This window comes from Cyprinodon tularosa, unplaced genomic scaffold (assembly GCF_016077235.1).
Source record: "Cyprinodon tularosa strain WSP-4 unplaced genomic scaffold, ASM1607723v1 ctg615, whole genome shotgun sequence".
Classification (NCBI taxonomy): Eukaryota; Metazoa; Chordata; class Actinopteri; order Cyprinodontiformes; family Cyprinodontidae; genus Cyprinodon; species Cyprinodon tularosa.
Genome location: NW_024039358.1, coordinates 467,371 through 479,974, shown reverse-complemented (window position 1 = coordinate 479,974; position 12,604 = coordinate 467,371). Strand labels below are relative to the sequence as shown.

Sequence of the window (12,604 nt, the reverse complement as noted above, 5' to 3'; positions counted from 1 at the left end):
ATGTTAGCTGCTCTTTACTTAATAAAAACAATGTGGTTATGTTCTTTCACTCTTAACTCTCACATTACTAGTACCATACCCAAATGCATTCTTAGTTAGTCTACCCTTTATTGAGCTTGTGGAACTGGTGCAGAAAAAAGTGGTTACTTTTGAAGTAGGCCAGTTTACAGCAGGTAACACAGAGATATTAATGCTAACTTTAGATTCCTGATGAGAGCATGATGAACAGGACTCCAGGGCTTATCCTCAAGCACCAGGATGCTGAGAAAGAGAAAAGGTAAAAGACAATACAGAAATTTGACAAAAAAAGAAACATGAGATATGAGGACAGGAAATAAACGGATACAAAAGTAAAATAAAAGAAAGGAGTGTTGGTGAGCTAAATAAGACATGTACAAACAACATTTTCTGCATAAGAATGTGTCAGAAAGAGCTGCTGAAATACTCATACTGTAGACCTGCATGAATAAAACCACTTTAAATCTAAAATGCAAAACATCTGCTCTTACACAGCTTCCCACTAAAGCTCATATACCCCTCTTTCCATTTACTATATCAATTTTTTTGTAAAAAAAAAAAAAATGTCACTCAGGCCTAGACTCTGTCTTCATCGACTTTCAAATATAGAACTCTATATCTTGACAGCCATGCATGCTTATTTTTGCAGCTAATGCTAAGTACCATTCACCAGCTAAAAAGGTCATTTCATAAGAAATTTAGAGCTCCCACTAATACACGTGAGTGCATGAACCACCAAAAGAAGAAACAAATATATATAAAACATTTTTTTTTTCTTACAAATAGGGTGAAAAAAAGAAGAATTAATGACCAGTACATTAGGTCATATTTTCAAAGTAATTTGCTGATGGATGCTTCTAAAATAGTTTGCATTGTGAAGAAGCTGTAAAACATCTTAAAATTGGATCAGTATATTAATGAATGTCCTATGAGTAAGTGGATAGTTTAAATTTGGCAGCTACATTAGCCTCCCAACACTAAGCATCCATCAGCATGTTTTTATGGTTATCTAAGATTTTCCAATCATATCTTTATTAAGTCCACAAACATATGTCAAGAAATTATTGCCATATTTTTTCTTAAAATATTGCCAGTCATATACAATGAAATTTGCCTTGTCAATTTGACTTCCACAACCACTTTTAATCCGTGTTAAGCTGTTTTTTGATAACTTTATGTTGGAACTCTCTTCTTCGATGAACCTGTTTACACTGTTATGGAAAGCAAAAAAAAACTTGCTTTGTCATAGTATGTTTGTAGTAGTACCCAAATGTAGACACTCAATTCAGAAAGGGGAAGTTTGGGACAATGTATTTAACAGGAAAAAGGCAAAAACATTCAGCTTTTTCTCCGATGTTGTAACGTTATTAACAGTGGAAAGTGGGAGAAGTCATTGGAAACCCATTAATTTATTAGTTGGATGATGAGGAGCAGCTGAGGCAGAACATAAGGTAGAAGACTGAGGAAGAGAACTAATTGATGCTGATGGAGCTTTGAATTGTCCACTGAATGTTGATGTGATTTGTTTGGGGAGTACCCTGTGTTTGACTGGAGTTTGTACTTGTTAGTTTAGAAAAAAATACCACTGAAACTTAGACCTTCTAGGTTAAATCAGTTCCTTTGTTCACTTCCTTTTCCACCTCTGTGACCACATGCCATTTATGACTTTTTGTCTGAGCTGCTAACATCGGTATCTCAGGTCTAGCTTCCATGTTTTCTGGTTTTCTCAATGGCAATGACAGTTGTTCATCTGATAATGAAATATAGTCATCTTCCTTGCATTCATGTCATTTCCCACACTCACAATTTACCAAAAGCTAAGAATACTTTAATGCTAACATTGGCTAATGATTATTCAGTACTGGAACTGAGTTGAAGCTTTATACAGTAATTTACTTAATTTCTAGCGTTGTTTCATCTAAAGGGTGTCATGTTGCTTTCAGGGATCTAACCCACATGCAGAACACTCAGAGGCTGTGAAAAAGTTCACAAAGTTTATTGAAGAACAATCACAATTAAGAACAATGGTTTTTGGGGTAAACCGGGTCCGGGTCTGGTCACGGCTGGTTTTCACTGCAGAGAGGGAAAGATTGGTTAGCAGTCTTTCAGTGAACTTGCAGGTTGGGAGTTTGCAGGTCTATACCTGATCAGAGATGGGCAGAGCGGTAGAAGGGGGGAACCAGGAGGGTCCAGAGGCTGAAGGCAGGCAGACGGCTAGGCAGAGGCAGGGCAGAGCAGTAAATCTTACTGAGCAGGTTCAGAGCTTCTCTCTCAGCTCTCACTGAGAGTGGGCAGGCAGGTTTCAGACTGAGTAGGATTTCCAGGGTTCTTCTGAGAACAGACAGCTTGGTTTCTCGCTTGAGAAGCTCTTCCAGGTTTTCAGGTTTTCCAGGCAGGTTCTTCCTGAGAAGCAGAGAGGACAAAAAGCAGATTAGGTTCTGGTTCAGGTTTCAGGGGAGTCAGAGATTCAGACAGGCAGGTTGGCTCAGGCTTGCTAACCATAACTGGCAAACACTCTGGCGTTGGATTGTAGCTCTGCCCCTCCTTAAATGCTGGTCTCCTGATGAGTTCATGAGCCGCAGGTGTGGTGGTCAGCTTCAGCTCCAGGAGACCTAGAACGCCCTCTGCTGGAGAAAGGTGGACAGACCTCCAGATCCCAACAAAGGGAACATGGACCAGTCTTATAATTTGTTAAAACCCATTGGTAGAGCAACATGATTAATATCACACAGTAGTATTGTAGTACTTGACATTGGTCTTGTTCGCCAGATCTGTCTCAAAACCATATTTTTAGGGTCATGGTTGTGTCTTGTTTCGATGGATTTTTTTACTCGGTCTTGTCTTGATCTAAGATTTCTTTGAAAAAGTCCGGTCAAGATCATTGCTGGGAGGCTTTGTCTATACCTTACTAATAACAGTTAAAAAAGGACCCTCTTAAAAACAGTTAATAAACAAAAAATTTAATCATTGGTAGTGTGATAATTTCCCCTAGATGCAACTGGAACCTGCCCTCTGCCAGTGTGACAGTGACACACCTCCTGCGCACCTCCCTGAGTATAGAGAAGTGCAAGATGACAGGGGAAAGCAGTTGCATGAAAAAAGGAAAAGGAAAGACAAATATTTAAAAATGTTAACAAAAGATACCTTCCTGAAATGTCAGCTTTTTCACACAGCTGATTTAAATGATCTGGTACTGACTCTAACTATTCTTTCTCTCTGAAATGAAAGGTTTATTGTGACTTATCAGTTCAGTTTTGTTACCATTTTAAGGAATAAAATACAAGATTTCTACGATTTGAAGTTTGTTGTTTTGAGAAAACAAAGCAACGATTGTTTTTGCATGTTTTTAACAGAATTAAATGGAAGAAAAGAACCAAACGTCAGATTATGCAGGTTTTCTCATTAAGATCCAGTATCTCATTTACACAAGAAATCTGTCTTGACAAAAAAATTATACAAAAAACTTCTAACATATTATTTATCATTTTTGGTCCTGTTTTGCTTTGGTCTCAACCTCTATTGGCCTTGATAAAAAAAAAAAAATAGAGCAGACATGACTATGTTGATCCGAGTTTTGATGAAAACTTAACTTGTTTTAAAAGACATGGTTTTATGTTTCTGAAATAACTTAATAACTTTTGCAGCTTTGTTTTGATAGGGTGTGTGGGCAACTCTTGACAGAAAGGGGCTTTGGACATCAAACATTTAAATCTTATATCTTATTTTTTGTTATTTAGAATGAAAGCACACCAGAAATGATGGCTGGTGTGTATCTGTACATGTTATTTGATCTTTACCATATTTAAAATAATTTTAAACAAAAAAAGGCCACTTTTAAAGCAAATTCATACTATGACACCTTTTTCTTATAAACGTAGTCTTTTATTTCTGTGATCTATTGTCGTATTTCATGTATACTGTACATGATTGATGTTAGATTAACACTTATAATTAGCAGAATGGCTGTATTTTTCTCAAATATGTAATGATTTTATAAAGAAATGTTTATAATATAAATGAAAAAGATCAAAGAAATGTTATATTTAATTTATTTTTGCAGAATGGCTTCATACGAGTTAGCCATAATCATGCAGTAACAATGTCATGGTGGTCATGATTTAGGGCTTTGCTGTGCCTCGCTTCTCATCTCTGGCCATCAGTAACCAGAGTGCAGCAGGGACTTGAGGCTGTGGCTGGATGAGAGGTGAAAAGGAGGAGTCGAACAGAATGTTAAGCATGTCCTCTAGACCCCAGAGGTAGAGGAACACCAGCCAATATGAAGACCATTCTCCATCTTTCTATGTGCAACTGTGCAAATTGCTTCGACTCTAACCTTCTGTATCACTTTCCTTTGCTCTACACCTTCATGGTACCATCATTCCATTTAAACCATTCTTTATGTGTCCTTTGCAGCTATCAAATCTTTTGGGTTATGATTGTTATTCAGTTATTGCATGAAATTTCATTAGGCTAAATGATTTGCGTCATTGAATTGTAAGTATAGCTCGACAAAAGTGCATTCTCCTTTGAAGAAACTAGGATGAAAATCTCTTTTTTACATAATGGCTTTACATTCAGAGCTTTTAGAAAAATGATAAATCCCTGCACAAAAAAACCCCACAAAATTTAAAAGTAGGTTTATGATGGAGATTATAACTTATTTTCATTTAATTATGTTTCCTGACACAAGTATGTGTTTCAGGGGTATTTGTCTACTTTGTTTGAAACAACTGCTCATTTGACCTATTGCTGTCTTTCTATCATCTAAACCACTCCCTTCATTATTTTATGACCTCTAAGGTCAGAAGCAGGGGTTGTTGGTAATTTACTTTACAAATGTAGGTTTGTTTATGGAACCCCAAAATCATGTGCAAGAACATGCTCCAGTAGGATGAGTCCAAATTGTGACTTCATAGCTGAATTGTATAGCATGTAAAGAATAATTTCAACATCCCTGAAAACTCATCAAAACTGTCATATCTTATCAGAAATCCCAAATTAACAGCTAGAGTTGAATAGTTTAAGGCAAGTAATGTAACATTTTGGAACGTCCCAACCAGTCATTTTCTTTAATTTCAGATTTAAGAATGGGCAAATGTTCGAACTCCTAATCTCCAGAGCTAAAAAAGGCAAATCAGCAGCTAGGTCTGTTTGCTAACTTGTTTGGATTTTATTCAGGCATTACTTTTTATATTGCTTGAGCTTGGAATGACCACCTACTATGTATACTGTCTTTTTAGATAGATGCCATGTCCTATTTTATGTATAGAGTATCATTTCTTAATGATCTTGGCACTGATGACTGGATTATTGGTTTACTTCATCCACCTGTCTAGCTCCACCCAGTTTCATTATCACTCATGAGATCCACCTGTTCCAGTTTATATTTAAACTGCTTGGTCCCAGCCATTAGTCCCAGATTATTTGAGCCGTAGGTGATAGTTATAGGGTACCCAGTGTGTTTATTCTGATTGCCTGATCTTGACTAGTTTCTGCTCCTGGACTTCTGAGTTTGCCTGTCCCTGTTCTGATCTGTTTGCCTTAACTGTCTTCAGACTTCGATTGGATTCTGCCTGCAAACGACCATGGATCTGTATCCTGACCCCGGCTAGGATTTCCATACGGTACCTCTTCGGATCTCTAATCTTCTGGCTTGACTTCTGTTTCCTCATCGACACCGGCTTTTGATTTTCCTCCTGGATACTTCTGCTCTTCCTTGTCAGCTGGCTTCTGGCCTTCAGCTGGCTATGCAGCACATTTGGCTTCTACTCCTGGAACTCTCTGGGCTGCTTCCGCTGCATGCTGTGGAAAATCATCTGGATGGATTTCATCCCTAACTCTGGGTTCGGAATGAACTTAATAACCAGGTTAGTGACTCACATGCTTGCTATCACTCCCCGTCAGAGTCACATGGTCACTAACCTTTGTTTCTCCCTCTACACAATTTCCATCTATCTAGTTCTAGCCAACAAGACACAGCTCTCCGAGCAGCCAATAAACTCTTTTTATAAATCACTTAACTCTGTCTGTCTGAATTCTGAGTCCAACGTTCTGAGTCCTGACACATTTAGGAACAAATTTTATGAAAACTGCTATTTGTACCTCTATCTTCTTATTATTTTTTTCAATCGAAGGGATAATTTGAATAGGTCTATTCAATTTTTATTACTGGTTTAATATGTTTTGTTTTTATTAGGCTTTTCTTTGCTCTGCTTTTTGGAGGGCCAGAAAATTTAGAAATTAACTGTCAGTAAAATGAATTAAGTCATTACACAAATATTTTAAACAATTTTTTTTTTTGAGGAACGGTCGAGGTAAAGGGCTGTCCATCATCGTATCACTGCTTTCCCACGCTACTTTTCCATAGACTAGCAACACTAACATACTATGACTATATGGTAACAGATCAGCCTATAACGAGAGGGAGACAGTGGCCAGACTGCTAACCCAGAGAGAGAGCAGCATATAAATATATATACAGACCAGTATATATAAATTTATCTCTCTCTCTCTCTCTCTGTATATATATATATATCTATATATATATCTATATATATATATATATATATATATATATATATATATATATATATAAATTTGTATTTGTAAAGATAAAAAAAAGATATGAAAATAAGTAATATGAAGGATTCAGACTCTTGCCACAAAAGGAACTATTATAAATCCTTGTAGTTGTGACAGCATAAGGTACATTTTCTTTCCAGATGGCATGTGGTTTTGAAACATAAGACCATGTCATATAGAGCATGGATCAGTGAATTTTACAGCCTAATACATCTACCTCTGTTGTAGCCATCCATGCCTTTAACTGCTCAGTCAGGTGTTTTACAATCACTGCTAACCCCTTTCATCAATTGTATCTCCTTCTCCCCTTCCCTAGGAAATTAAAATACACAGCAGCCTGCAAGAAAACCATAACAGACTTCGGATAACAAGGTGACACCTTATTGATCCCTGTCAGAAAAATGTCTTCTAATCGGAGATAAGATGTTAAGGGTCACACAGATAGCAGTAAAAGAAGAGCTGCAAGCTTTGATGGAAGAGACCTGAGCAAAGAGCACATATTTTATACATCTCCCAGTTCATAAACTTGAGTTGTCAGGGATTACCTTTCATGTACAACAGTTAATAATTGGGTCAGTGAAGGTGTACTTAGCAATTCAGTAAAAGTAATTAATGTAGTGTATCATGCCTGGAAAATATTATAGGAACTGACCTCACTGTTTTCTTTTAAACTTTCTGGCTTTTCTCCTCTTTTGACTTTTTTTGCATACAACATAGAGAAAGATTTTTTTTTTTTCAGGAAATATCAACTGCCCTGTATTTCTTTAGACATTGCATTTTGAAACAAGAAAAAAAGAAGTCCTGCGCATTTAAAGAAATTCTTACACTTTTATCCATATTTTTTGTACCGCAAAAATAACAGACTTTCTGTTCACTTGCCTCATTTTTTTCATTTTGGGTCCAGTATGTGTCTGATAACAGAATTATTTGATCTCAATCTTCAAAGATGTAAAGGCTGGATTGTTTGTTTTTGGCTTCTTTTTTGTCAATGGACTCCCACTCAGATAACATTCATCTGCTTTCTATAGGCCTGGCATATATTTTGCACTAAATGTTATGCACATTTAAACCATTCTGCACTAAAGCCTAATTTAATGAACCATTGTTCAGTATGAACCATTTTTAAGTTAATACTATTTGCCTTTTTTAATTCTTATGAAATTGTTCAAACTGAGACAGCAACTACCAAATCCTGTCACAGATTCTATGGATCCCATTGGTGAAACTGTAGTTTTCTCTTAGCAATTAGTAATTTTCTACTTTTCAATTTACCATAAAGCCCACATTTGAAACATAGTAGTTGTCTGGTCTAGAGAATTTCCACCTGCACTGGAGATCCATGCAACTCCTTCAAAAAAAAAAAAAAAAAACATAACCAAAAGGGGTTTAGGGAAATTAAGCTGCATGTGGACTAGGGCTGCGACTAATGCTTATGTGCAAACTAATTAATCTATAGATTATTTTCTCAACTAAGCACTTACCGGTAACTCTGATAGAAAATGATTCCTTAAAGAATATTTTAAACAGAATTAGATAAAACTAAAACTTTTCCACTTGAGAAATTCAAGTGGATTTTTTTTTTTTTTTGTAATAATTACGGCTCTAAGTGGGTTGCTCTGTCAGCTAAAGGTATATTTTTGGTTCGCAATACTCAAGTTATTAATTAATCAATTCCTAAATTAGTTGCAGAGTATTTCAATAATCAATTAATCACAATTAATCCATTAATAATCTCAGCCTTATTGTGGTCTCTATCTTGGTAAGTTTCATGTTGAAAATGAGCCCTTAACATTGTTTTAAAAGCCTTTGTGCTCTAAACTTCACTGCAACATTATTCCACACCATAGTCTTTATAATCCTGTTTTCTCCCAGATGTTTTCTGACACTTAACTTAGACCTTCACAGAACAGTTGGGTTCACCTAAAATTGAATTTCCATACAGGTTCTTTCTGTTTACTGTCTGGGAAACATGTAAAGGCAATCAGTTACACTGATTTGCATTTAGGGGTGTCAGAGTATTGGGAAGATAAAACACATGTGCCACCCTAGTAAGTTTTTTTTTTATTTTCTAAGAGTAAAACGTTTTCCTTACAGCTACAGTATTGCTTTTGATTTGTCAATTAGAATTTGGATAAAGTAAAATTAGAATTAAGGTTGTAAACTGACAAGATGGGAATTTTTACAAAGCAGAAGAGCTCTGAATTGACTGTGTTTTATTTGTTTCTTTATTAAGGAGGAGAGGGGGCGCATTATTTGCGTACAGCGTTGCTGCTGCTGCTGTGCATAGAACATCTTCCTCACTCTCTCCGCTTGTTTTTTCTCTCGCTCTCTGGCACTGTAGCTTTTTTCATCCCTGCTCCTAAACATAATCCACCCCCTTCTCCTCCTCCCCTTCCACCTCCTATATTTTCTCTACTTCTCTCAGCTCTGCGAAGAAGAAGAAAAAAAGCGAGGAAACCAAGGATTGATGTTGAATTTTTCTCCATCTCTCTCTCTTTCTCCATATTCATCTCGCCTTTTTGCGCACAGAAACGCGTCGCGCCACGCCAGCTCTTCCAAAAGAGAAAAAACCCGCTTTTCTATCATGTTTGATCATTTTTATGAGATGACAGTTAGTGTCCGTGTGTGTCTGCTCTCGCTGTTCTCCAACTGGCCGTAACATAAACGTCTGGGATCTTCTTAATGCAAGAGGAAGAGGCTCCGAGGCACCGGTAAAGCTTCGTTTGTCTCTCCGTGTTTTTCTCCAGTCGCGAGCGGCTGCATGACCGGTGATGCTCGGCCTCTTCCCCTGGATGCGCCCCTTTATCCACGGTGTACCGTCGCTGCCGTTGCCCCGGTCCCCTAACAGCAGCTTTCCGCTGTTGCCGGAGAGAGGTCTAGGGACCACATATGGAAACTGGGGATCGTAATTTCAGAAAAAAGAACAACAGCTGTTAGTTTCCCCCCCCCCCCCCCCCCCACCACCTCCTCCACTGCACATTTTTTCCTTTTTCTTCATCTATCTTTTTTTTCCAGAGAGGGGCATCTCTTCCTTCTTTTTTATGTTCCATCACAGGAATTGGTTCAATGGCAGTCTTATAACCAGCTGATATTTTGCATTATGTAGATTTTGCTACTTTGAATTTCTTTTAAGCATCTAGTACTAATTTTTGCCATATATCACTGGCCCTGCCTGTCTGTTTTGCCTGCCTTCCGTCAACTTCTCTACCTTATATATATGTTGATTTTCCAAATCATGCTTGAGATAAATCTATATAGTTTGCCTATCCTTTACTAGATTAAATTAGTCCCATCGCATCACTAAATTGTGAAAATCTCCATCGGTAATCACTGCTTTAGCTTCTTACTGTGGGAGGGGGTTACTTTAAAGAAAAGCAGGCCACCTACTGTATTTGTTTTAACCACACTCCATAATCACTCTTCCTTAATCCCTTAAAACCATCCCTTCCAAATTAACCTGTGTGCATGGGTGCTTATACAAGTACAGGTGTGTGTGCATAAAAGTTTGAATCTGTAAGAAAGTCTGCAGATGCCGTTGTAGGTTGAATGCAACTGACTTCTTGTGCCACATTATTCCATGCATTGACATTAAAGCTCTGAGGACTGCAATGTCTGAGTCCTTTAGTCGGCTCAGTAAGCCAAGTGTGAGACAGCCAAACTCCTCCATCTTCTCCCTATCTTGGCCCTTTTTTAGAGTTTGACATTTAGAGGCCTTCAAACTCAACAAAGTAGGCCTAGATCCCAGACCAGGTCTCTTGTGGAATCTATTGGAAACTTGTGTTTTTAAGTCAGCCTTTTTTATTTCCAGAGTAGGGCAACTTACTGCCATCTGAAGTTCAGAATTTAGAGAACTTTACCTCTAATGCTGTTGCTGTAATTGCTTCAAGGTCTTTGACCTTTTTTGTTGGGTCAAACACCCATAAACCCATTAACCTTCTTCCATATTTTTTTCGTCTTATTGCTGGTCCCCCCCAAAAACCAACCATACGATTTCCCCCGAGCTCCCCGAATTCCCCCGCCCCCTCAGCAACCCCCCGCTACCGTGGTCCACCTGACGCAGCCTACCCCCCGCTTTCCGAGCTGGCGTGGCGAGGCAAACTCACAAATATTTACTTCCTGTACATCAAAAGGAAAGGGGGGCCCCCTTTCGTGGAATGTGGCAACATGGGTGTGTTTGACCGCGGAGTTCAGATGCTGCTGACCACAGTGGGGGCCTTTGCTGCCTTCAGCCTCATGACTATTGCTGTGGGGACAGACTACTGGCTGTACTCGCGTGGCGTCTGCAAGATAAAGAGCACCAATGAGAATGAGACAAGCAAGAAGAACGAGGAGGTAATGACGCACTCAGGCCTCTGGAGGACCTGCTGCCTAGAAGGTAAGCCAATAATTTAAAAGTAGCCATATATATATATATATACATATATATATGCACAGACCCACCAACAATGCTACTGCCAGGCACATGAGCAGATCCTTACCTTACCTTCATGCCCACACTCAGATTCACACTGTCCAAAATTTTTCACTAACATGCCCACACAAAAATTCACAAACCCACACTATATGGAATGTGCGCTGCATTAATTTTCATGAGAAAAAAATGCTCTCTCTCTGTCATTTGAAACCATGCTTCAGGTTTATACCTTTCGTTTTAAGTCCACCCTAAACTTAATTATTTACTTTTACAGTCAGATGTATGTTACACTCCACACCACTCCACCACTTTGTTTCTAAATCCATAAGGGAAGCCATTTCAAGTCCTTGGGTGATCAGAAAGAAAATGTAATTTTCTTTTAGTAGGCAGATGGACACCTGGTTTAAGTCTTGCAGAGAGTTTTTTGATTATTTTTTTTATGTTCTGTTAACACAGCTTACAAAGGCAGCATGGTTGAACTGGTTGTTCTGCAATGCCAGGACAAATTTGCTCTTCAACTGATTTTAATTAGTCACAGGGATAATATATTAAATTTGGTTCGGGCAAAAAAGGGTTCAGGCTGCATCACTTAGATAAAAGACAAAGATTAAAAGGGAAAAGAAATGTGTGTCTGGGTGGTGGGGGCAAGGGAAAAAACAGCAAATGTCAAAACAAAAGTCACAAACTGCACAGTAGGACTTTTTTTTTAGCCTTGTTGCTTTGCAACAAAAACAGTCCTAGGCTTGGATATTTCTGCTTGGAGATTGAATGTATTTCTTTTTCATGTGTTCTTTGACATGCTACTTGTTGGGTTTCTATATTGCCAAGTGGGCCTATGTGTGACCCCGTAAGAATAGGTGTATGCCAATAGCTGAAAGATTGGAGTTAAACACAACTTAAAGAGGAAGATTTGTTAGCACCATCTCAAAACATTAGAAGGGCCACAGTAGTGAAATATCCAATATGTTATATATCAGAGTTATCAGAAACAAAATTCTACGATTTTAAGTATTTGGGCTCACAAATGTGCTGAACGGTGCTGCTCAACAGCTTTTAGCACCAAAGCTAGAGATTGGTCAGTGGAATAGCACAGAATTGGTACTTAATTGTATACTGAAACAGCAGTTAATGATAGGAACTGTGTGGGTAAAAAGGCCAAATAGGCTTTTAAATAAAACCCCAGATTCTAATTCCATCAATCTGTAAAAGTGGATGAAAATCATCGGTTTGATGAAGTTTAAAGCATTGTTGCCTGTCCAAGTATTTTTCTCTAAAGGAATCAACCCACTCTAACAAAGGCAGGATACACCTGTTACCATGTGACATACTTGATGAAGACAGAAAATTGATTACGTTGTGGCATAATTTTGGCTCATTGTTTAGACATATGCTCAGATAAGATAAGGAAAAAAGAGAGCTCAAAGCATACGGGTTTCGTTGTGAGATTGTTTGTGATTATACAACAGGGAAACTGTGGATCGTCTACTTAAGTGTGAAACAGATTTGACACACTGCATAGACTCACTCAAACACACGAAGGGAGACACATGACACAAACACACACATTTATAAACCAGTCCTGTTCTATTA

The 12,604-nt window shown here is 38.0% G+C and overlaps 1 protein-coding gene across 1 annotated transcript in view; it reads left to right on the top strand.

Moving 5' to 3' along the window:
* The first annotated feature begins 10,428 nt into the window (after positions 1 to 10,428).
* Positions 10,429 to 12,604, top strand: part of LOC119798252 (voltage-dependent calcium channel gamma-2 subunit-like) — a 97,802-nt gene continuing 95,626 nt past the window's right edge. The window contains exon 1 of the mRNA XM_038307620.1: positions 10,429 to 10,975. Within this exon, the coding sequence (XP_038163548.1) occupies positions 10,765 to 10,975 (211 nt within the window). The 5' untranslated portion in view covers positions 10,429 to 10,764. The remainder of the gene's footprint in view (positions 10,976 to 12,604) is intronic.